Source organism: Peromyscus eremicus, chromosome 8a (assembly GCF_949786415.1).
Source record: "Peromyscus eremicus chromosome 8a, PerEre_H2_v1, whole genome shotgun sequence".
Classification (NCBI taxonomy): domain Eukaryota; kingdom Metazoa; phylum Chordata; class Mammalia; order Rodentia; family Cricetidae; genus Peromyscus; species Peromyscus eremicus.
In genome coordinates, this window is record NC_081423.1 from 66,977,756 (window position 1) to 67,002,656 (window position 24,901).

The window sequence follows — 24,901 nt, forward strand, 5'->3', positions numbered from 1 at the left end:
TGGCCCTGACTCTCCACAGTGGCTGCCTCGGTGTCAGCTCTCACTCTGACATGCTGAGCTACAAGGAAACAATTACGTCCTTTGCTCACCGTTCATAAAGGGCTAAGTGTGCTGTAAGCAGGAACACAGTGCTAAAACCTGTTCTTGACTTTTCCTGGTTCTCTGTTCTACCTACCAAGGAACAATACTCCAATTGTATTCAGAGAGAAGCCAGTTATGAAATAGAAAATGTCAGTTTATGGGCAGGCATTTTCTGGAAAGGTCTCTTTTCTATACTTGCCAATTGTCTGTCCTCTGTCACTCCTGTGCTTCTAGCATTTACCGAGTAGATAAATTGATTTTTGCATTCAGCCAAGCCAGAGCCAACATGAAGGCAGCCACAGTCTTGGTTTTGGTGGCTTTCTTAGCCATAATGATGGACACGGCCTGTGCTCTGTCTTCTCCCAGAGGTAAGTGTGCTAAGGGGATCCAAGCTGAGCGCAGAGAGGGCTCAAAGGCCACTAGGGCTTGAGGCTCAGATGCCACAAGGGAAATCCATGTGTCCACTGCTTGGGTTGAACTCACTTCCTTTGGTCTGTAAGAGTGGTCACTCTGCACTTCTTATCTTTCTTTAGAGAGAGAGCTGTGTCTGACAGAGGCTGGGGTAGAGATCAGGACATCTCCTCTAATTTGGAGATGGGCCTTGATGTGGGGGTCACTGAAACTGTTGCTCCAGATGAGCCTGGGGTGTGGTGGGATGAGAGGGGGCTGGCTGTCATTGGAGGGTTTACAGCATCTTCTCAGATATAAAGAAGGGGCTGTGGCAGTGGAAGATTCTTTCTACTGAAACTATAGACTTGGGGAGGGAGCACACTTCCCTAAAGGCCAGGGAACACTCAGGCCTAAGAGAGAGACTGACCTGGTGAAGCTGAGGGAAGAGCCCCGGGTGCAAAGGAGAATACAGAATAAGCTAGTTTCTTGCAGGTGGCCAGGCTTTCAGACCTCTAGCATCAATTCTCAGCCTTTTTTCTGACTGCTTCAGGCTCCATAAACAACATTTTTTTTTAGGATCACAAAACCCTGGAGCTTGTCCCGTTCTGCCCCCAAATACTTTTGGAACTTGTGATGAGAGATGCACAGGAGATGAATCATGCCCTGAGAAAATGAAGTGCTGCAGCAATGGGTGTGGTCATGCCTGCCAACCTGCTGTCTTCAAAGTGAGTATAGTCCTGTGTCTTACTTTCCTATTGTTGTGAAACCTTGACCAAGGCAACTACAGAAGAAAAAGTTCATTAGGGTCTTACAGTTTCAGACAGTGAGTCATGACCATTATGGTGGGGATCATGACAACAGGCAGACAGGCATGGAGCTAGAGCAGTAGCTGAAGGCTTACATCTTGACACACAATAATGAAGCAGAGAACAGGCTAACTGGGAATGATGTGGGCATTTGCAACCTCCAAGGCTGTCCCCAGTGATAGATCTCACCAAACAAGGCCACACCTCCTAATCCTTCCCCAAAAAGCTCCAACAACTAGGAACCAAGTATTCAAATGTATAAGCCCATGAGGGACATTATCATTCAAACCACCACATCCTTTCAAAGTATGTCCAAGGGAGTGAGTGAGTGAGTTTCCAGGGAAGCTTGCTGGGATAGTCTCATGTGGCTTTGTCCACTAACTGCACACAAGAGTCTGGATGTGTCCAAGAGAAAGAACTGGAAGTACATGGCAGCAGGACACTGGGTTACATGATCTGTGGCCCTCTCCTCTGCAAAGCAGTCCCACTGAGATTAAAGTGACACAAGTCACCATGACTGAGGTTCACATGGTCATAAACTGGGATGTCTCACTCTTCTTCCCCTCCCCAGCCTCAGAGGTCTGTCTCTCCCAGGAGAGCAGGTGTTTTGGGGAGGGAGAGAAATAATGAAGTGAGTGGGAGCATTCATTCATTTGAATACCTTATGTATCAGGCAGGCAAGTGTTAAAAGGTAAACATAACTAAACCAGAGGAGCAGGCCTGTGTGTCAGCATGAGCTCTGCACCAGCTTCTACTAAGTTCTAACAATGGTGACTAGCTTTGCCTAGGGGAAGCTAAGAGATGTCAGAGTGGAGATCAATGAGGAGAAAGCTTAAGTTAGGATACACAAAGCCCACCAGAAAGGAAAGCAAATTTAGATGGTGGGAGATATGCTGGCCCTCCTTGGGAGATGGGGAAATGATTGCCCTGGATAGCTGTGGTATCCAGGGTGCGGTTGGAGATTGGAAGTACTACAACAAGGCGGAAGATCCAAACAGCAATGAGTTGCCAGACATACAGTGAGGGCTGAACAGCTAGACTTTTCTAAAGAGATGAAAATCATGATCAAATTTGTATTGTAGACGGTTGACAGTGAAGAGGAAGATGGATTCGATACTTATATGTACAGAAGATGACCAGCCCCAGAGGATTTCTTCTGAGTCCACGGAGCCCAAGCTTGCCGACTCCCTAGCCCTAGAACTGCATCCTTAGAAGATGAAGATCTATGATGTGGTGACTGCTTCCTAGTGTCTGTGTCCAAAATAAATGATCCTTAGCATTCTCTTACTAAAGAGTTTTTCCCATTTGTGCATCCTATTGACTATTCTGACTAGCAGAGCCATCCCTGTAGCCTCCAGAGAGTCATGAACACGGAACTCCAAAGACCCCGGCAAATTGGGAAAAAGTTGTTTCTCAGTAACCCCTCTTCCCATGCCATCACTGTACCTCCAAACAAGGCAGAGAACATAAGAATATTTTCTGGATGCATTCTGTGACCATCAGTCTGGCCAAGCAAACAATGAAACTGAGCATGTCCCACAGAGCAGGCCTGCTGGAGCTGCATTTACTGGGACAGATTTTAGGAACAGCAGGAAGGGCTCAGGAACTCCCCATTTAAGATGATACAACATCCTGCAGGACTGGATCTCTACCTCCAGGAGCACAACCATGACATCTGGGGTGTGAGTTCTGTTTAGCATGAGTTAAGAGGCTGGGGAGCTGGATCAGTGGTTAATAGCACATGCTGCTCTTCCAGAGGACCTGAGGTCAGTTCTTAGCATGCATACACATGGCTTACAACTTCCTATAACTCCTGCTTTAGGAGCATCTGACACCTCTGACGTCCTCAGACACCTGCCCTCATGTGTACATGTACCCCTACATATACATACACTTAATACACACAATTTATAATAATTTTTAAATCAATAAGAAGCCTGAGTTAGAAGCACCAGTTACTGACTACATGAGGAGTTAGAACTTAATTGTAATGCCTCTAGGAATCTGGGGCCCATCCCTATACTTCAAGCTCAGCACTGGTTTCTGGGAAGGGCTTCTGCTCCTCCCCTGGACTGAGCTGGATGGCCTACAAGCCATGTCCAGGTGTGATTGCCTGGTTCCCTCAGCATTGTTGGGGTTTATAAAGGATCACTACTGAAAAAGTAAACCCTTCCTTTTCAGGGGAGAATCTCACCAGGAAACATGTTACCTTCCCAAACCTCCCACCTTTGGTGTCCCATGTCCATCTCTATCACAGCACTGCTCCTGCACCTCACATGGCTTACCTTGGAACTCGATGGCCTATGTCTCCTGCTATGTAGTTCCCTCTAGAATGTTAGTTCTATGTACTCTCTCTGGTTCACTCAGTCTGTTTCCTCTAAAGGCCTTTTTAAATGTGTACCTCTATTTCCTGTCAGTTCTTCTTCCTAGGCGAATAGTTTTTCACCCTCCCAGAGTTCACATTGTGCCCTGAGAACTCCCCTCCTGTGCCTACTCCTATGCTAAACTCCAGCTCCTCACTTGTGCCTTCTTAGTGAAATCTTATTGGGTTGGTGGGACTTCCCACTCAACAGAGTAGGGTGTCTTGTCAAAGAGAGGGGTATTATCATCTGGGCTCATTTGAACCCAATTTGTCAACCACATTTTGTCCAGTAGGTGACTCTGTGTTAGGAAGCTCTCTCAACATCTTTCAGTTAGGGTCAACCAGATAAATAAGTAGCATAAACATTAAGAAAGGATGGCATTGTTGCACGTTGGGGGCTTCCCTTGCCAGCTGCAAACCTGGACAGACAGCCTTCATGATAGTTCAGAATCCCTTGGCTAGAACACCCTCATCAGGGAAGACTCGGCTCTGCTCCAAAAGTATCTCCACAGACTCAAGTCTCTCCAGCGCAGCTTGTCTACGCTGATTTCTCTTAAGGTTATGATTTTTGATTGAACGGCTGTTATGAGATATGGTTCCAGCCACATCTAGATAAGCATTTGAATGTTAGACTGTAACATGACTGAGTTGGCACACAAATTAACCACCACAGTGCCCCTGACTGAGGGCATCCCCTCTTTAATAGCTGTCTCCCTTGGTGCTATATTAGCTAAACTTCAGTGTTAGGGAATAGGAAGATGGGAAATGGAAGGAGAAACTCCTTGGAGATGGGAGATCAGCCTCCATCTACTGCATGTCTCTCCTCTATGTCTCTCCAACTATAATATTTTGTCATTCTGACCCCACACAGGACTGATTTTGTTGGAATCTTCCTTCCAGCAACAATCTTCCTGGAACAAGGTGGAGCAGGAGAGAGCAGAAAGTAACCCACAGGCCTTCCTCCAGTCTAGCTTCTCTCTGTGGTCCCCATCCCTTTCTGTACCACGCTGAACACTTAACCCTTGCCAACACAAAACACCAGAGATTCTCCTCAAGGGTTTCAGAGTCTTTCTGTTCATGACAAAAAGATTTCAGACATACCCAAAGAAGCTAAGGGTCACCTCATGGTGGGGGGTTGAGGGGAGACGGGTAGTGTTTCCTTGCTAACTGGTGACTTTCTAAATGCTTATTTATTTGTGTGTACACGTGTCTGTATAAGCACATGCTACAGTGTACATGTGGAGGTCAAAACACAACTCACAGAAGTTGGTTCTCTCCTTCCACCATGTTGGTCTCAGGGATGATAGAACTGAGGTCATCAACATTGGCCTTTACCTTCTGAGTCATCTCACCAGCCCTGACTACTGACTCTCTAAAGCCCAGGAGATCCTAAGAAAGTGACCTATAATAATAATAATAATTTTTTGTGTTATGATTCAGAAATTCCTTACATTTCTATATTGCAATTTTTGCTTGAAAATGGACCAGATCTTTCTTCCGTCTTCTCTTTCTACCTTGGTCCATTCAGGATTCTATGGTAGAATACCACAGATCGAGCAGTTTCCATCTGCATGCCAAATGTCTTAGACTGTACTGTGATGGTACAGTATTTCCAGTACCTGTTTAGGTTCGAGTGCACTTGACCATAACAAACTACCCCAAACCTTGAGGATTTAAAAACAAAACAAAAACAACAAAATAATCAACCATTTATTAGCTCAAACTTCTGTAGGTTGGTTGGGCAGTCTAGTTGGGTTCATCTCAGTGGCACCTGCACCCACCTGGCTTTCTTGATGATAAATGGAAGATCAAAGTGGACCTCATGTACATGCCTTGGGCCTGACAGGCTGGACTGTCAGGATGCCTGGGTCACGTGGGTTTTGATGTTGGTAGCAGGATTCCAGGATCATAAGAAAAAAAGCACAGACCTTCCCCCATGTCTCACTTGCTCTGAACATCTCACTGCTCATTAGCCAAAATCAATTGTCTTCAAACCATGCTTAAAACAATGCCTGACCGTATAATTCAGTCTTTAGATGATATCAAAGGGAGATTAAGAGTCTGGTAAAGAAGTGAGTTTTATAGAGACACACAGGGTTCCAGAGGGATCTTGTTTTCCCCATTTAGGACAGGAGGATCCTTGTCTACATTTGCTTGACAGATAATCACAGTGTGGAAGTGGGATGGGGCTATGACTACTGACATTTTGGAAATTACCACATTTCATCTACTACCCATACATATTTCTTCAATTTAAACATCTTTAAAAATCCAGACAAATCTTGCAATAGATAGCAGGTCACAGTTTAATTCGCACGGTTTCTTCTTCTTAATTGCATAGGAAATAGTGGTACTTCTTAAAAATGGATTGTTTCTTAGATTCAGTGAAATCCAGTAAATGTGACTGACTAGTCAACTGTAGGACAGGTAATTCCAGAATTCTCTCACCTCGGCACCAGTCCAACTTTTGGCTTTTGAATGAGTTCACCTCTAGTTCACAGGGAAGGGACCTAGCATCCAAAGTCTCTCAAAAAGCCTGGAACTTTTTTTTTTTTAAGACAGGGTCTTTCTACATAGTCCAGGCTGACCTGGAACTCACAGAGCTCTCCCTTCCTCTGCCTCCCAAGTCCTGGGATTATAGGCCTGTGCCACCATGCCCGGCTCCTAGGTCCTTTTATAAGACTTTTTTGGCATTTGTCTAATGTTTTGAAGGCTGCAGAAAAAGACAACACAGCAATCTCTAGGTCTTTCAAGCAGCCCCAATTGCTGGATACCAGCTTCTGAGGATGGAAAGAGCAGTTCCATGGTGGCCAGAGAGTTTGTCTGTATTATAGAACCCCTCCTATGTGGGATGTGTTCTCTGTTGGAATGTATTTAACAGGCTTGACTCGGGAATTGATTGGACATTAAGTGTTGAAGTTCAGGAGTGTTGCTTGCTAAGCCCTATAATCCTGGGATTTGGGAGGCTGAAACATCACAAGTCTGGGTATGTAGTAAAATTTTATCTCAAAAAAATAAAAAGTAGTAAACATATAGCTTGTAAGTGAACTAAACAAAGAGTATGATTGTTTTACTGTGTTTTCTTTCCTTGCTATTTCTTTTTCCATTTCTGGTCTCATGTTATATGTATAGCTGTTGGGACTTTAACTGAACACTTGTATGCAGGTCTGTGTAACCTCACCGTCCCTTTGCTCCAGTAGACTAGGGAAAGAACAGGTAGTATTCTATCTGCCCATACTTTCTTTAGCTGTTAGTACTCAGCACCTCACACTGGAGTCCACCCCATGCATATTTTGAGCATCTCTAATGATGGTCCAAAAACAAGGCCAGCTCATGTCATTCCAGCATGGCCTCTGCGGGGGATCTACTCACTGCCAGGCCATTTGTGGATTGAGCCTATTGCTCTCAAACATGCAAAACTTTCCAAGGATCACACTGGACTCATTCTTATCAAGCCTCTCTCTATTTCTATTCTGGGAAGAAAGGGCATAAGAGAAACAATATCACTGTCTCCATGGAGTTCAGAAGCCCTAGGAGGCATTGGGCTAGAGAACATAGTGAATTGCTTCCTCAATCTCTTTTGTCTGTCTCTAATCTGGGCACATCTGACTTCTCCCTAACAGCCTCACCAAATTCATGCAAATCTGCCAGTCAGGTGGCTCTGCCACCCACTGTTTGGACTTGAATGAGTCCAGAGCAACAGAGACCAGACTCTCCCTGAAAGGAAGAAGCAAGTCTCAAAGATGAGCAGAGCCAGCAATGACACTTTGCTGCAAAGGGGGAGGAAGGAGACAGATCACTTGTGAAGTCTGCACTCTCAGTTTATCCCCGGACACCATGGGTTAAGTTTGTAAGGCCATGGAATAAAAAGAAAAACAGACAAACTGAAAATAAGTTTTCTATCAACACTGTGAAATATGGAAAGCTGGAACTCAAGCTGCCACTGAATTCTCTGCCCAAAACGCTGCAAACTCCTGGTGGATACTGCTCCCAGCACAAGCATTGAGACATACAGTTGGAATCCATGGATGCTCAGCTAGGACTTTTGATTGATTATAAATTATATATACAATCAAAATTACCTGAATCACTCTGTACAGACTTGACTTGTCTAAAATCTGTGAATGGACTTGGGGAAGGAAGAATATAAGAGCCCTCTTTGTATTGTCTCCAAATGACTTTTCTGTAAATCTAAAAAAAAACCCTTCCAAGTCAAAACTTTTCACACAGAGAGCTATGAGGGGTAGGTATTTCCCAGGGGTACTCCTCCATAATAATAAAGCCAAGTCCCATGGGCTATTACATGGATTAGGTGGTTACACAGGTAGGAATTGACTCTTGCCTCTGGCATTTTGATCTTGGATATCCCCATCATGTTGAATGTATTGCCCAAAGTTCAAACCTCTTAACAAATAACACATGGATTGCTGGTAGTGCACTTATCTACTACACATAAGGCCCTGGGTTCAACCCCAAGCACCAGGGATGGGGAAAAGAAGAAAAAAAAAAACATTGTTTCTTCCTCAGGGGCATGTTGCCTTTTAAATGGAAAATACTAAGAATGTTGAATCTTACCAGGTCTATCACAAAATAAAATCCTGTAGATAACATCTCGTTTGTAAGACACTGAGAAATCAGGCTGTATTTCAGCTACAAGTGTCCTTTCTTCTGCCCACTAGCTTTTATAGGACTGGGAGGTCCTATGCAAGGTGTCAGGAAAGAAAAGTCACCAACAGTCCTATCCAGCTGTGGTCCCCTAGGGCTGCAGTAGGGACCTGTCCAGTGAGTATGCTCATCAGTACAACAGCAGCGTGACGGTTATGGTGACAACCAACAGCTCTCTGTTTGAATTTGAGGCTCACACTACAGGAGGAAACTCCTATCTTGCATTGCAAATCTGGTCAAGAAACCACGATGGGGTGATATAGGGGCTAGTAGGTTTCTACAAAAGCATAAAGGCTAAATAAATTATCCAATAAGGACAATAAAATAACACAATTAAAACAACGTTATCTAATACTGCAAAAGATATTTTTCTGAAATTAAATGCAGACATTATGTTTGATAATTGAAGTTCGTTGTGTTCTTATACCATAATTGAAAATCTGGGGCCAGTGAGACAGTTCAACAGGTAAAGATGCTTGCCATCAATCATGATGACCTGAATTCAACCCCTGAAATACATATGATGAACTGAGAAAACTAACTCCCGCAAGGTGTCCTCAACCTCCACATACACACTCTGAGACACCCACATCCATACACACTTGCCTCACAACCACCTGTGACTCCAGCTCTAGGGTATCTAACACCTGTTCTGGCTTCTAGAAGCACCAACACACGTGTGACATATACGCACACAGTCATATACACATAAATAAAAGACACAATCTTTAAAAATGGATTGCTCAACTTAGTCAAATGCAGCATCTCCAAATTCAATATTTTAAAAACGTGAGAAAGAAAAACAGCCCTTGGTGGGGAAGAACCATCTGTCGTAAATCTATCAGCCTTTCAAGTTTCAGACATTTGCGCTATGTCAACTCACACAATGTGAATAAGAACATACTCTGGGCAGGCTCCTGTTACATCAGCACGATTTTGACGATGAGTGAGTTCATTCTCGGTTCCCCCTTCATCCAGTTTGTGAAACCTGGGAGGTCCCCCACAATCATGCTCACATGGAGCAATTTGCTAGGAGAACTCACAGAGCTCAAAAAGCCACTACATCCATGCTTATGGTTTTATTTTGAACTGCAACCAACTACACATAAAAACTGGCAAAGAGAAGAAGTAGCTAGGCAAAGCGCCAGAAGGCTCCAGGCACAGAGAGCCCAGTTGTCCCTGCCCAGCAGAGTCCCAAGGGCAGCTTTTGCTTCTGCCAGTGGAAAGGTGTGGTGATGTCCGTGGAGTATTACCAGCCTGGGAAGCTCACCCTAACAGACTCCATTCTCAGCAGGAGGGGTTCTCTGTCTGTTCCCTAGAATCACCTGGAAGTTTTCAAACACCATGCCAGTGCCCTTGAGTCACATTCATTAAATCAGGTTCTCTGGATGTCTCCAGCTGTGTGGTATACGTAGGGGAATAAAATTCACATACTTACGAAGTACACAGGTTTGTGTGCATCCCCAGTTTGGGCACCCAGCAGCACTATCCAATCCAGAACAGTTCCACAACTCCCTAACTGTTTAGGGAGACATCCTCTGCTCTTTCCTTCCTTCACCCCTGCCCATGAACCCGATTTCCATCTTGAAGCACTTTCCTACTCTGGACATTTCACAGAAGTGGAATCAAACACTATCTAGTCTTTTAAGTCTGGCGTCTCCCAGTGTTTTCACAGTTCATCTGTGTCACCACAGCCAGCAGGACTCACTCTTCGTAAGGGATGAACAACAGTCCATGGTATGCTGGAGCCATACACGGCATCTGTGCTTCCTCAGTTAGTGGGCACTTGGAGGGTTTCCATCCTGTGAATTTTACAAGATGCTCTCACCAACACTCAGGTAGCAAATTTCGTCTGAATATGTTTTTGATTCAGTTACTCCATTATCTGACAACTCTGTCTGACTTTCTGAAGAAATTAATTTACAGAATCTGCTTCCTTCCCTTCCCACCAGCAGAGGATGAGGGTTCTAGATTCTCCACAGTTTTAATCAATATGTGTTGGTTACCTAGCTTTGTTTTTTTAATTGACTAATTAACTGATTAACTGTGTGATGTGTAAGTGGGGGTCAGAAGACAACTTTTGGGAGCCAGGGATCAAACTCGGGTTGTCAGGTTTGATGACAAGCACCTTTACCCATCAAGCCATCTGGTCATCCTGGTACCTGACCCCAGGGCCTAAGGCAAGCTAGTCAACCACTCTACCACTGAGCTGCAACTCCGGCCTCTTGTTATTTTGTTTTACCTTTTTTTTTTTTTTTTTTTTTTTTTGGTTTTTCGAGACAGGGTTTCTCTGTGCAGCTTTGCACCTCTCCTGCAACTCACTTGATAGCCCAGGCTGGCCTCGAACTCACAGAGATCTGCCTGTCTCTGCCTCCCGAGTGCTGGGATTAAAGGCATGCACCACCACCGCCCGGCTTATTTTGTTTTACTTTTTATTTAGAGACAAATCTCACTCAATTGCTCAGGCTGGCCTTGAACTTGCATTCTTGCCTCAGCCTCCCTGAGTGTTGGGATCCTAGGTACATACCACATACCTGGCAAAATACAGTAGCTTTTCGTGTGATTATGTGATTATTAGCCATTTAAATAAATATCTTCTCTGGAGAAACATTTTTCACACCCCTTTACCCTTTTAAAATTGGGTTGTTTTCTTTTTGTTCTTGAGTCACAGAAATTCTTAACCTATTCTGAATCTAGTCTTTTTTTTTTTTTTTTTAAGTCAGGTTCTCCCTACACAGCCTTGGCTGTCCTGGAACTCACTACGTAGACCAGGTTATCCTCATAGAGAGCTACCTGCCTCTGCCTCCCAAGTGCTGGGATTAAAGCTGTGCACCACCACACCCGACATAGTCCAGTTATAAATATGTGATTTGTAAAGATTTTCACCCATTCCATGAACAACCTCTCACTTTCTTGTTAGTGCCCTTGATGCATTAAAGTCTTTAATTTTGGTGAAATCCAGTTTTGTTTATTTTTTATTCTATCTTGTTTTTACACCACATTTTTAAAATGATTATTTAATCCAAGATCCATATCTATATGTCCTTTTAAGAGTCTTTATTTTGAGTGAGTGTTTTGTTGTGGTTATTGTTTTGTTGTTTATATTTGATGATGTAGTGTGTCTGTGCACATGAACACAGGCCACACATACAGAGGTCAGAAGACAACATTTAGGAGTTGGTTCTTTCTTCCCACTTGGGTCCTGGGGATTGAACTCAGACTGTCAGGCTTACGCAACAAACACCTTACTCCCTGGGCCACCTCACTGGCCCACTGAGTGAAGTTTTCATATGTGAGAGTAGGGATCCAAATTCACTCCTTCTCATGTAAAAGTTCAAGGAATTTTCCAGCGCAATTTACTGAAAGCCTACTTTCCCCTTGGACTGATCCTGGAATCCTTGTTATGTGTGCAGATCACGTTTAAATGACAAAGTACTAGATCACAATGTACTTTGTCATTATGCCAGATCATTTTCAGAATCTGTATTTGCTGAAATGGACCTTTTAACCTGAATCTTTTGAATGATTTCCCCATCCCAGTAAAATAATATGCTTAGTCTTGCTCACCCATTCAAAAGCATGTACTCAATAGTAATTGATGTACCCATGGGACACTTAAGAGAATGCCACTCCGCGAGGGGCTTTATTTACCAGAGCAGGCTCCTGCCAGAAAGGACTTCCAAGGCAGGGTATGGCTCATGAAGCCAAGACCCACAGTGATCTCATACTGGAGGCAGGCCAGGGGGCAGATATTTCTAAATTTTCAGTTCAGTTGATTAAAACAATTTGTTTTATGTTGTAAAACAATGGACCTTCCAAAGCCACAGGTGCAGCTTCATGAGAATGTTCTGCTAGACAGGATGTGCTTGGAGGGCTGGGGTTGGGGCTGAGGGCAGGGCTGGGGAGCAGTTGGGGGAGCACAAGACCTAAACCTAGGACAAACTGGAATCACTTTGCGGCAATCTTTTTCTAAGACACAGTCTTGCTAGACCAGGCTAGCTCTAAACCCTCATTCTTCCTGCCTCATTCCCCAAAGAGTGCTAGGATTACAGATGCATGTCACCACACCCAGCACAGCAATGAATGCTTTTTTTTTCTTTTTTAAAGGCAGGGTCTCCCTCAGCAGAACTCACAAAAGTTCAGGTTAACCGGCTTCAGACTTGTGGCAATCCTCCTGTTTGGTTCTCACAGTGCTGAGGTTCCAGGCTGGCACTACCTCACCTTGCTCTGTCATAAACAGTACTTTAAATCATAACACTTAGACAACATAAGGTCGTCTTATCATCAAAATCCTTTCTCTTCCTTTATCACTATTTCTACTGCATTTAATCATTCTTGACTCTTTTCAGCATGGGAACTTCTTTTTAAAAATAACCTTTCCTGTTTTCATCTCCCCAAAATACATATATGTGGTTAAGAAGCAAAACCAAAACAAAACATCTAAAACTGGATGAACATTCTTGTTGACCAGAGAAACACCACCGACCACCTTCCAGTGTATATTTACCCACACTTCTGTGACACTGTCTATGGAGCCCAGGTTGTCCTTGAACTTGTGATCCTCTTGCTCAGTCTCTTGAGAGCCGGGAGGTAGGTGAATGCCACCGTGCCTAGTTTATATATCTATTCTGTGTGTGTAACCCCTCTGTTGCTATTTCTTTTCCAATGGTGGGGATTGAGCACAACGTCTTACCCAGGACAGGAAAGTATCCTAACATGGAACTGTGTTCATTTCTTGTGTTTTAATATGAGTAAGATTAATAAAATAAACTAAGGCTAGTCTCTTCCTTCCCTTCTTTCCCACTTCTGTCCCTGAAGAGCTGATTTGACATAACCATCTTTTGTTTCTACTTAGTCATTCTGGGGGAGCCATCCAGCTCACTGCCCTCTCAGAGGCTCTCTCCATTTCTCTGGACTGGAGGGTTCTGTCTGGGTTCGATGTGGGTCAGTTTACTACATCGCCATGTTAGACAACTCAAGTTCAGGTTTTATAACTGACTTGACACAGAACAACTAGATGAACTCTGTAACTCAAAGCCTTACTAAGCCCTAGATGGTACAGAAAATGAAAATGTATTTGGAAAAAACTCAGCTCTGACCTGATGCTGTGTTTGGAGTAGCCTTCCAGCTTCAGGTGTCTCTATCTAGCTTTTCTAGAATGTCTAAAGAGCCTTAGACATACTCCAATGTTCAATTTATTCCTACTAAATTCTTACTACTACCATAGCTTGTGATCTTGTGGACCGCTTTGATGAAGGAACATCAAAATGGCAACATAATAATTGAGAAAGTCTATATTATATGAAACTGCTTGTGTACATTGGACAATATTTTAAAATTGCTCATATGATTTGTTTTCTTGCATTTTCTTTGCTGATTAGTTTGGCAATAAGACAATGAGCTCCCCACAACGCTTGACGGGTCTATTGGGGTTAGATTATCAGAGCACACAGTCAGTGTGTACACTATTTGTTTAAATGATTGTCTGGGTTTATTTCCACAGCAATTATACATTTAGTGTCCTTGCTGGTCCCCTGGAGTCCCTCGCTGTCAGTTTGGTCAGATGATGCTGACTGCAGCAGATTCCACAGGAAGTTCTTGGAGGAAACCTCGCCCTGATTTCAAGATCACCTCACTGCTTTCCTGGTTTCTCAGCTGATTTAGAGAACTCTGGTATCTGGGGGTGACTGGTCTGTCCCAGGCCTGCCCATTCATATTTTGGAACTGGGGCAGATGCCTTGTTTCTCGTTTTGTTATCTATATGTTTTGAAAATTGTTATTTGAATTGGCCTGTGTTTTCATGGTGAAATTTTTGAAGAGTCAAACATTATGTCAATGCTACACACCTAAAACCACCTCATCAAACATCAAGTTGAATTATTCACCTTTGTGAGGCATCTGAGCAGTCAATACTTTTGCTCATTTTTCTTCATTTCCTGTTGATTTGTAAGGGATTCTAGACATGAGTAGTTTGTTGGAGACTGTAATCATTTCACCCGGCACACCTCTTTCCACTCTCTTGTGTCACTGAATGAAGAAAACCCCTTAATTTTAATGCAATCTGATTGACTTACTGTCCTAAATAGCTGCATATGTTATAAAATATTCCCCCACAGTATCTCCTAAATGTTTGTTTTATCTGTCACATTTAGGCCTATGATCTATTTGGGGATGGCATGAAGTAAGAATCATGATTCCTTTTGGTTTATGTGAATGATTCAAGTAATAAAGCTATTCAAAAGATCATTCTTTTAACATTTGTTCAAACTCCTTTCGCTTCCTTATTATAAATTGTGAGATATATGTTTTTCTCACATTGACCAGTTTGCTATTGTGCATCCATTTACTGTGGCATTATAAGTCTTCATAGAGGATACCTTAAATCCTGTGACTTTGTCTAGAATTATCTTGATTATTATTGCTTTTAGGTTTTTCATGTAAATTTTACAATAAATTTTTATTTTAAAAGCCTTTGTAATATTTTGACTAAGAATGTATTAAATAGTTCAATTTAGGGAAAATTATTTTCTCATAATAAATGATAAGTCATCTGAACATGGTGGGGCACACCTTTAATCTCAGCACCTGTGAGGCAAAAGCAAGCAGATCTCTGTGAGTTCAAGACCAGCCTAGTTTACAGAGTGAGTTCCAGAAGAGCCAGAGCTACACAGAGAAACTTTGTTTCGTAAAAATAATAATGATAATAAATAAATAAATAAATATGATGACTCTTTGAATCCATGAACATGGTGTATGCCTCCATTTTTTTAATTACTTAATTTTTAAATAATTTATTTATTTGTATTTTATGTAGGTACATTGGTGTTTTGCCCACATGTATATCTGTGTAAGGGTGTCAGATCCCCTGGAACAGTAGTTACAGTTGCAAGCTGCCTTGTGGGTGCTGGGATTTTAACTCTGGTCCTCTAGAAGAGCAGTCAGTGCTCTTAATTACTGAGCCATCTCTCCATCCTCCACTTAATTTTATTGTAATATGCAATTTTCAGCACATAGTTTGTTAGGTTTATTCCTAAGTAATTAATTGTTTTAATGACAGATTAAGCATGTTTAATTTTTAATTTTATGGGTTATAAGGTGTAGACACTTTTAACTGAATCCCTCTCCTCCTTCCAGGCATCTGATGAAGCAGTGCAGAGAAGATGGGGATGTCAAAAGGAAAAGGATCCCTCGGGACGGACTATGGCCGCCCATCCACCATGGTCAGCCTTCCTTAGACATGGATATATTTCCATAGTTTCATCCCTTCCCCAAAGAATATCTTACGAGGTAGATACTCATAACACCCTAGTTTTCAGGTGGGAAACCAGAAAGGACCAAAAGTCTTTTCTTACACTCGCCTGGTTGTGTTGCTCTCTAAGTGCTTCCTGGAGTCGCTTAGACAACACTGTAAACATAGACACCTGAGGACATTGTCAGTACAAAGACAATCTTAAACCAATTCATTCAGAGTCTGAGCAATTATAAACTAACAACAAAAAAAGGAAAGCAATTAACCAATCTCCTCCACCAAAGCAGGCTCCAAGAACAACAGCCAATAACATTATATGGCAGTATTTATAAGAAGCAGATGGGCCAGAAAGAAACAACGCAACTAGTTACAACTTAAATGGTTAATTGGTTACAGAGCCTCCTGCAAGTACTGAAGGTAAACCACACATCGGTAACTGCAGTTTCTAATAGGCTTAGTACAAATCTTGATCCAAATTAATGGCTTCATCCAAAATGCACCCAGCGGTGCCTGTGTCTCCCAACTTGCACTGAAGATTAGTGTCATGGCCCCTCCTCCAGAGGAAGCTGAGTCTGGCATTTGGGTCAGGAGCAAATGTAGCGGTGGTGGTGGTGGTGGTGATGATGTGGTGGATTGTGCCATCTGCTGGCTGCTACTGTACAGTGCAGAAGAAGGAAATAACCTGTAAACCTCACCTTTCTTCTCTTAATCTTCACACCTTTTCTAAATAAATACTATCAGTATTTCTTTTGGGGGGGTTGGTTTTTTCGAGACAGGGTTTCTCTGTGTAGTTTTGATGCTTGTCCTGGATCTCGCTCTGTTGACCAGACTGACCTCGAAACTCACGGAGATATGCCTGGCTCTGCCTCCTGAGTGCTGGGATTAAAGACATGCGCCACCACTGCCCAGCCACTATCCATATTTCAATCGCAGAGAAATTGGGCCCAGAGATATGGCACATGTGTCCTAAATCAAAAAGCTTATGAATAGGCTAGCTGATGTCTTTGCTTCCAAAACCAAAACACTTTCCTGCAAACCATGCACCTCCCCAAATGCAGTAAGCATGGGAAGTCAGGGTCTTCCTCTTTCTACACTTTCCTCTAAGCTGTACAGAACAGAGTAAAAGCACTCAGCATCTCAGAGCTGTGACTACAAATGTGAGTGGCAGTGGCTGTCCCTACTGACTCCCTCACAGCAAAGCTCTGCACTTTTGACTGTTTCTTCTGCTCACATTCACCCTCTTTAGCTCTGAGCAAAGCCTAGCTAGGGCAGAGAACCTCTTCTCAGTGTGTTATCTTTCTTGATGGTTGGGCTTTCTCTGCAGCCTCCTCCCCTTTCCCTAATCAGGACACCAAAGTTACTATATCCATGAGCCTCCTGATTTGGGCAGTGGGGACATCTATTCCTGGTTATTGTTCTGGTTTGTGAGCAAACATGGCCACTAGCACCACAGGCTTGGCAGGTGTGAGGAGGTTTCTTCTTAAATCTCCCTTTGAAGTTTTAGTTCGAAAGCTCTGCCCATTCTTTCTTAGCTCTTTGCTTTCAAGTAAGTTGTTTATGCTCTCAGAGCCTAGTTTTGGATTAAGAATTAAGGAACCTTTTCTCCAGAAGAGGAATTGAACTTTCAGGGAATCCAAATTCAGTTCCCAGAACCCACCTAGGGCAGTTCATAATTACCTGTAACTCCAGGTCCAGGGGATCTGATGCCCCCTACTGGTCTCTGTGAGTACCTGTACTCACATGCACATACCCACACACAGACACATGCACAATTTAAAATTTTGAAAAATGACAAATCTTTTTTTAAAAGGGTACTCATTTCATAGGGATCTCATGACAAGTGGATGAACCTCAATGTGAACCATTTATCTGGAAATGGTACAACAATGTTTTTGGAAAATGGTAGGGAAACCCCACAGGAAAAGGGAAGTGAGAGTAGCTGTCTCTGCAGACATCCTTTATCAAGAGGGAGTATTACTCACATGTGAAGAGAACCCACCATGTTTGGTGTGCAGTAACTCTCTAATGGAATCCCAGCGAGCCCGCAGCCCTCTCTCACAAAGACTCATGTGCTTCTATCTGGGTCCCCAGTGTGATGGTGTTGGCACTGGAAAGGGAACTCATGTGACTTTAGCTAGGTCCTTGGAGAACGACCCTCATAATGCCTGTCTCATGGGTGGGTTGAATCTTGCAGGGGTAGGTTAGAATCATCTATAATGGGTTCTTATAAATGTGTGTGCTTACGTTTTCCTGACCTCTCCCTTCCTGAGTCACCATGTGATCTCTCCCTTCTACATGCCACCAGGATGCCATCCACTGTTTTGATGTAATGAGAAGGTACTTCACCAGTAGCTGATTAGACAAGGCCACACCTGATCTTAGACCTTTTGCTTCTAAAACTATAAGCCAAACAAACCTTTTTAAAAAGAGAGTCGCCCAGCTTCAGGTATTTTGCTATAGCAACAGAAAACAGACTAACATAAGGCTCATTGACAATCCTCCATGCAAACCCACCACACAGTAACCCTGTACACATTTATGAGTTTTAAGACCTTCTAAAACTGCCTCAAAGAACCTTTTATAATGTAAGAAATGTTAGGGAACCCACACAGTACACTATCCCAATGACCCAGTGATATTGTTCAAAGGCAAATAATTTTACTGTTTACAACAGGTTTGAGAAACAGTAATGTGAAGTTGTTCTATCCTATTTGGTGTTTATGAGGGATACACAACCTCATGCAATAAAACTACTTTCCCTTAAAGACAGGGGTCATTGTAGGAAGACTCAGCAAGATTGTTTATTTGTTTGTTTGAGACAGGGTCTCATTCAGGTAGGCCCAGAACTCACTAACCAGCCCAAGTTTGTCTCAAAGTCAAAACAATCCTTCCCCCACCTCCCAGTTGCTGGGATAATTGGCATGATCCACCACACTTGGCTCACCATTGAGTTAAAAAATTACACTTCTGCTAGGCCATTTCTGACTATTGCTTTTAAATTTCAGAGTTTCCCTACAATGCCTCCAATGCATTTGTTTGTTTGTTTGTTTTTATTTTTGTTTGTTTATTTTTTGCTTGTTTGGGGTTTTTGGTGTTTTTTTTTCTTTTCTTTTGTTTTTCAAGACAGGGTGTTTCTATGTAACAGCCTTGGCTGTTCTGGAACTTGCTTTGTAGACCACACTGGCTCAAACTCACAGAAATCTGCCTGCTTCTGCCTCTTGAGTGCTGGCATTAAAAGTGTGTGCCACCACCACCCTACACTAATGCCATTATTTTACAAGTGAAGAAACAGAGGCAATAGATAATGAGTAAGAAAGACAAGCCCTCCACTGTTGTCTCCACTCACATAAACTAATGTGTACTCTACATTCTGACATATCCTATCATATGTAACACATTATGCTTCCATTTAAAATTATTGCCAAACATATTTCTGTGCCAACACTAAATAATGTTCTTTTGAGACAGGGTTTTTCTGTGTAGCCCTGGCTGTCCTGAAACTCACTCTATATATCAGGCTGGCCTCAAACTCAGGGATCAGCCTGCCTCTGCCTCCCAAGTGCTGGAAATAAAAAAGTGCACCACCATAGCCAGCCTATGAATAAATCTTATTTTTGGGGGATTATATGAATTTAGTGAGTGGATCTACTGTAATTCACTTAACTAATGACCTTCTATGACCATTTCATTTGCTTGGCATTGTCCTATTGTGCTGATTGCTGTAGTGAACATGGTGTAACACTAATATTTTGTATGTCTGGGAAGATGATTCCTGTACATTCCTAGGAATGAAATTGTAAGGATAAAATTATAAATATTCATGTCATAAATATTATCAAACCAGGAAACAAATGTTTAGGTCACAGATGGTTTCCAGTCATTGTATTTAATGAGTAAAAACATTTATACTTTTATAAAGGAAAGACTTATTTTCCAGGTACTGGTCTAAGTGCTTTGTAAAGTTTATTTCTTTGACCTTTAATGTCTTTAATGTAGAAAAATCATGTGTTTCCATCCATGTTGATAATACTCTGATACATAAAGAGTAGAGCTTTCCAATAGTACTTTGGGCATGAGAATATATGTCTCCTGTAGTGTGAGAGCAGGTCAGATGCCTGTGGAAAACAGGGACGCTCCTTTGAGTGTGCTCCAGAATTATTGTAACCCTCATAGATAAACATTTCTTTGAGGGAGTGGAGTGTCAAATTAAGCCTTTCAGCCTAACAGAGAACTACTTCATCAGTTGAATGCTGTGGTTACAGGCCACTCACTTTTTTTCTGATGCCCACAAAATAATTTATTAAAAATATCATTTTCTTTCTTTTGGGAGGTTGGGGAGGGTGAGGCATAGTTTTATGCAGCCCAAGCTGGCCTCAAACCTATAATCCTTACTATGTAGCTGAGGATGACTTTGAATTTTGATCCTCCTGCTTTGACCTTCCATGTGACTGGTCATATGCCACATCTAGTTATAGCATCTATTTAGAACAATGTATCTAAATTCGGGACTTAAGGAAGGATTCTGATTACTGTACCCTGTAGACAACTGCCTCCTTCTTACACCTTTTATTTTTCCCAGAAGAATAATTTAATCATAATACAGTAAGTGTACACTATAAAGTATAATTATAACATTGTGTATAAGTTTTCTCTAGAACAAAGACATTATAATGTAGACTAGATTTCTATTAAGCTACATACATTAGATATTTTAAACAAACTATGTCCCATTTAAACATTACAGAACTACTAGCTGGGGGTTGGCCAAGACTGTGGTTCCCCTATCATGTGGTTACTAAAAATGCAGCAGTAATCTAGCTGAATCCCTGTGAATCCCCCTGCCCTTCTCAAGGGAAAATCTGTCTCAGAATCATCATTTTCAAATATAAGAACCTTTGGGGTGGTTAACATTTTAATTTCTCACTGAATACATATTTATTCATACTCATTAGAGATGAGTCAGAATCTACAGGAAAAAAAAGCTATAATGCCACATCAAAAGAGAGCCATCCTTAACTTGTTGGGCCATGTGCTTCTTATGTTCTTTCCTATTGCACAGAATAATCACATGTGGCTACAGGTTGTGATTTTCCTAGGTTGTTTTTTTTTAAACTAGTACATATTGAACCATTTTCTCAGACCTGCAACATACATTGACATTATTTCCAAACAATATATTTGTAAATGTAGGCACACACACACACACACACACACACACACACACACACACAGAGTTATATTGATGTGTTTTACTTTCCACCATTGAACGTTTTAGTTTTTCTAATATTTTCTCTTTATTTACACCCAGACTATGAATGTTTCCATGAAGAGTCAGAGGGTTAGGACGTTAAGTTGTGTAAGCCATAGGTTTCATTTGCAGCCATTCAGCCCTGCCACTGCAGGGGGTGTCAGAGGATTTATAAATGAACCACTCAGATGGCATTGTTCCAGGACCTCTGCCCTCTTCCTTGCTAGCTGGAAGCATTCCCACTTTCCCTGGGATGAATGCTCAATCACATCCTGCATCCTTCTGTGCATTGACTTCAGCTAACTCTTGTGCTTCCCCAGTTTTAAAAGCCCGTTCTTTCTCAATTAGGCCTACTGATGTCTGATTCAACCAAGGCTAACCTGAAATTCCCTACTGGGCCCTGGCCCCTTTATTCCAGGCTATGGCACCCCCTTAGCAGCTCCACTGAGTAGGGGAGCCCCAGGACAACTAGAAGTATGGAAGAATAAGAGCAAAAAACCACTGGGCTTAAACCTCAGGATATTCTCCCCAGTGTGTCATGTGCACTGTGAATGTGCTACCAAGCTGGGCTCGCTTTGTCCCCACTACACAAACTCTGAAATGAAGGGATTTACAAAACAGAAATGAGAAGATGGCCAAGGATGGAGACAGGTAGAGATCTCATCTCCCTGGAGATAGAGTTTCCAAATGGCTGAGGAGTGGGGGAAAGATGCTTAGTAGTTAGGAAGTAATCAGAGCTTCTATCATGTGTCATCAAACTCTCATGACCCCCACATCAGGTGACCTCTATCCCTCTAAAATAGCAGCTGGCCCCATAGGAGCTGGGATGCAAGGAAAGCCGTGGTCCATCACCACACACACACACACACACACACACACACACACACACACACACACACTCCTTCTCTTCAGTCGTATTCCTGTCACCTAGAAGGAGGAGATGAACCTGAAATGGAAAGCAGGTCAGACTCTTAGCCCTGGCATGACGGATGTTGGATATGCTCTGGCTTCTACTCTCTTTAATTAAAGGGCTTCCCATCTCCAGCAAAGAAACTGGAATATCACAGACACCCTAGGAAGGCAGCACCCAAGCACTGTGGAGCCACAGCAGAGAGCTCTTCTCTTCTGCTTCGTAATGTCTCTCTTTCTCCATGGTCAGGAAAGCTCCATGGTCTCCATGGTCAGAATCATAGATGACAAGTCTGTCCCTGAGCATCTTGTCAGTCTAGAGAATAAGTGTGTGCAGGGTGAAGCCATCATTTAGCCACAGGCCTGAATTCAGAACACTTGGGTCTCATCCCTTTAGACACAGGAGCCTCATAGCCAGGCCACTGGGTGGGATGGGGGACCTGTGTGCACTCTGGCCTGGTTTCCCAACACCATGAGGATGCCAGTCTCTCTTCTGATAGACAAAGTCCCTGCTTCTCCTGCAGGAGAATACTTCTTGTGCTTGCCCTCTGAAGCTGGGGCATGAAACCATTGTCCTACTCTGCACCTCAAAAAGACTGGTTGGAACATCCTTTAATTTGGCTTTCTCTGTCCTGCTTCCATCTCCCTAGCAACTTTTCCCCTGCATTCTCTGGACATCCGGGACATCTTATAAGCTATAGCCCCCAGATTGTCACTCTGTTGTCAATCACAGACTATTCCTCAGATTTTCTTTCCTGTCCTATGTAATTTCTTCATATCTAAATTGATGACAAAGTCTTTAGCTTTGTTTTTTTTGTTTGTTTGTTTGTTTGCTTTGTTTTGTGTTTTGTTTTTGAGACAGGGTCCCTCTGTGTAGCCCTGGCTGTCCTGGAACTCACTCTGTAGACCAGGCTGGTCTCCAACTCAGAGGTCCGCCTGCCTCTGCCCCCCAAGTGCTGGGATTAAAGGAGTAGCAACCACCTCCTGGCTTTTTTGTCGGGGAGGGCCTCCACTGACTATCTAGGTGGGTAACGAAAGGCTTGGTCCTGACATTTGACCCTCTAAGTATAAGTAACAGAATCAGCCAAATCCTAAAGCAAGGGAAGCCGTTTCTTCGAGAGGGCACATGTGTGGCACAAGGGCCACTCCTCAGTCCCCTGCCCCTGTTTCTCAAGTGCAGCCCATCGCCCCACTGTCAAGAAGAGAATCAGGCACTCTGATTGAGATGACATGGGGACAGAGGCCTTGACCCCTCGACTTAAGTGTCTTCACCTGCCTCAGGTTTATTGTTGTAGTGACACAAAGCAGCTTTTGCCTTTGTAAAAGTATAAGAAAAAGCAATGTTCAATATCAGCAGCCATCACAGAAATGCAAACCAAAACCATGAGAGACACCATCTCACCCCAGTTAGAATAACTATTATACAAAATCCCAAAATAGCAAAGACTAGTGAGACTGTAGAGAAAGGGGAACTCCCATTGGGAAATCTCAGCAGAAATGTATACTAGTACAGCTATTACAGAAAACAGCACTAGAGTTCCTCAAATACATGAAACAAGACTGCCATCTGATTCAGCAATCCCACCACTGGGTATATACACAGAGGAAAAGAAATCATTATATCAAAGACATACCTACATTCCCTGTTACAGCATTATCCACAACGACCAAGATATGGAATCAACCAAGGTGTCCACGGATGGATGAACAGATAAATGAAATGGCACACATATTGGTGGTAGAATAGTATTTAGTCATGAAAAGAATGAGGTGCTATTATTTGCAACAACATGGATGAAGCCAAAAGATACTGTGTTAAGTGAAGTAAGCCAGGCTTAGAAAGACAGATACTGTGTGTTCTCACTCATTTATAGAAAGGAAAATGTTGATGTCATGGAAGGAGAGAGTAGAACGGTGGTTATCAGAGGCTATCTAGGAAAATTATACAGGAGAAAGAGTTTGGATAATGGGTACCAAAAGATGGTGGAGGAAATGAGTCCTTGGTTCCATAGCACACTAGCTCACTCTGCAGTCTACATCAATTTCTTATCTATTTCAAATAGCTAGAAAAGATTGAAGGCTCCCAAAACACAGATTGATCACTGTTTGAGGTGACATGAATGATGATTATCCTATTTGATCACTACATGTTGTATATGTAAACTGAACTATCACACAGTACTCATAAATATGTATACATGATACATGTTAATCTATAACTTAAATTTCATTCAAAAGTTAAAGAATTAAAGAAATGTAAGTCAAAAGACTAGATATGTCTATAAGTTCATCTCTTTGAAATAATCACCATTTATAATTTGGTAAACATTATTCCCATTTCTTCTATAGTACAGCAGTAATTATGTACCTTCATATACATCCTATTTCATATTCCATTATAATATATAATATGTAATGTCTAGAAGTAGGCCCATTGCCTAATTGCCACCATGCATCCAGAGACATGTCTCTGATGTTTATCTGTGTTCACGGAGGCTTTTCTGTCTTGAGGAATCTATGAAGGCTGCTGCTAAGGGACCTGGGACTGTGGAATCATTATATCAAGAAGGGACATGGTCCCGTCTGTTCTCCAGCCTAGGAATCAGGTAGAAGCACTAAGCCCTGCTTTTATCTTGTTGTACAAGACATATGTGTTCACCATAAAAAATTCAAAAAAGGTATTATCCACAGTCTTCTCACATATAAAGCCACATTGGCATCCTATATGAAAGCTTTTACACACACACACACACACACACACACACACACACACACACACATCCTATACTATGTGCCCATGGCTGGACACAACCCTACCTGCTGATGTCAAAACCAACATCATAGCAGTAAGCCCTGTCTGAACACTAGATGCAAAGAGAAAGAAGGCAGCTACAGCATCTGAGAATTAGGAAACATATCATTTCTCCATGGTCAGAAGACCATGAAGACACAGATGGACAATATCTTGCGTAGAAGCCTTTACAAACTTAAATAAGCTGGGAATATTCTCAGTAAAAACATGTTTAAATAGCATTAGGATGTCGACTTATTCTCAACAAGTGCTGGAAAGAACAGGCTTGGAAGGAAGTTAGCCCAAACCTTGCATGCCAACCTTTCATTCATTCCAACATGCCGCCATTCATACTGCCACCTGGTGGATGGGACTGTGTCTACTCCTTGCTTTCTTTCCT

At 42.5% G+C, this 24,901-nt stretch overlaps 1 protein-coding gene across 1 annotated transcript; it reads left to right on the forward strand.

The window, feature by feature from the left end:
- Window positions 1-243: 243 nt before the first annotated feature.
- LOC131917062 (WAP four-disulfide core domain protein 18-like) lies at window positions 244-6,423 on the forward strand. Its single transcript, XM_059270701.1, has 3 exons — window positions 244-449; window positions 1,048-1,196; window positions 6,352-6,423. Exons 1-3 carry the CDS (start codon window positions 368-370, stop codon window positions 6,421-6,423), a joined length of 303 nt encoding a protein of 100 aa, XP_059126684.1. The 5' UTR covers window positions 244-367.
- The last annotated feature ends 18,478 nt before the right edge of the window (window positions 6,424-24,901 follow it).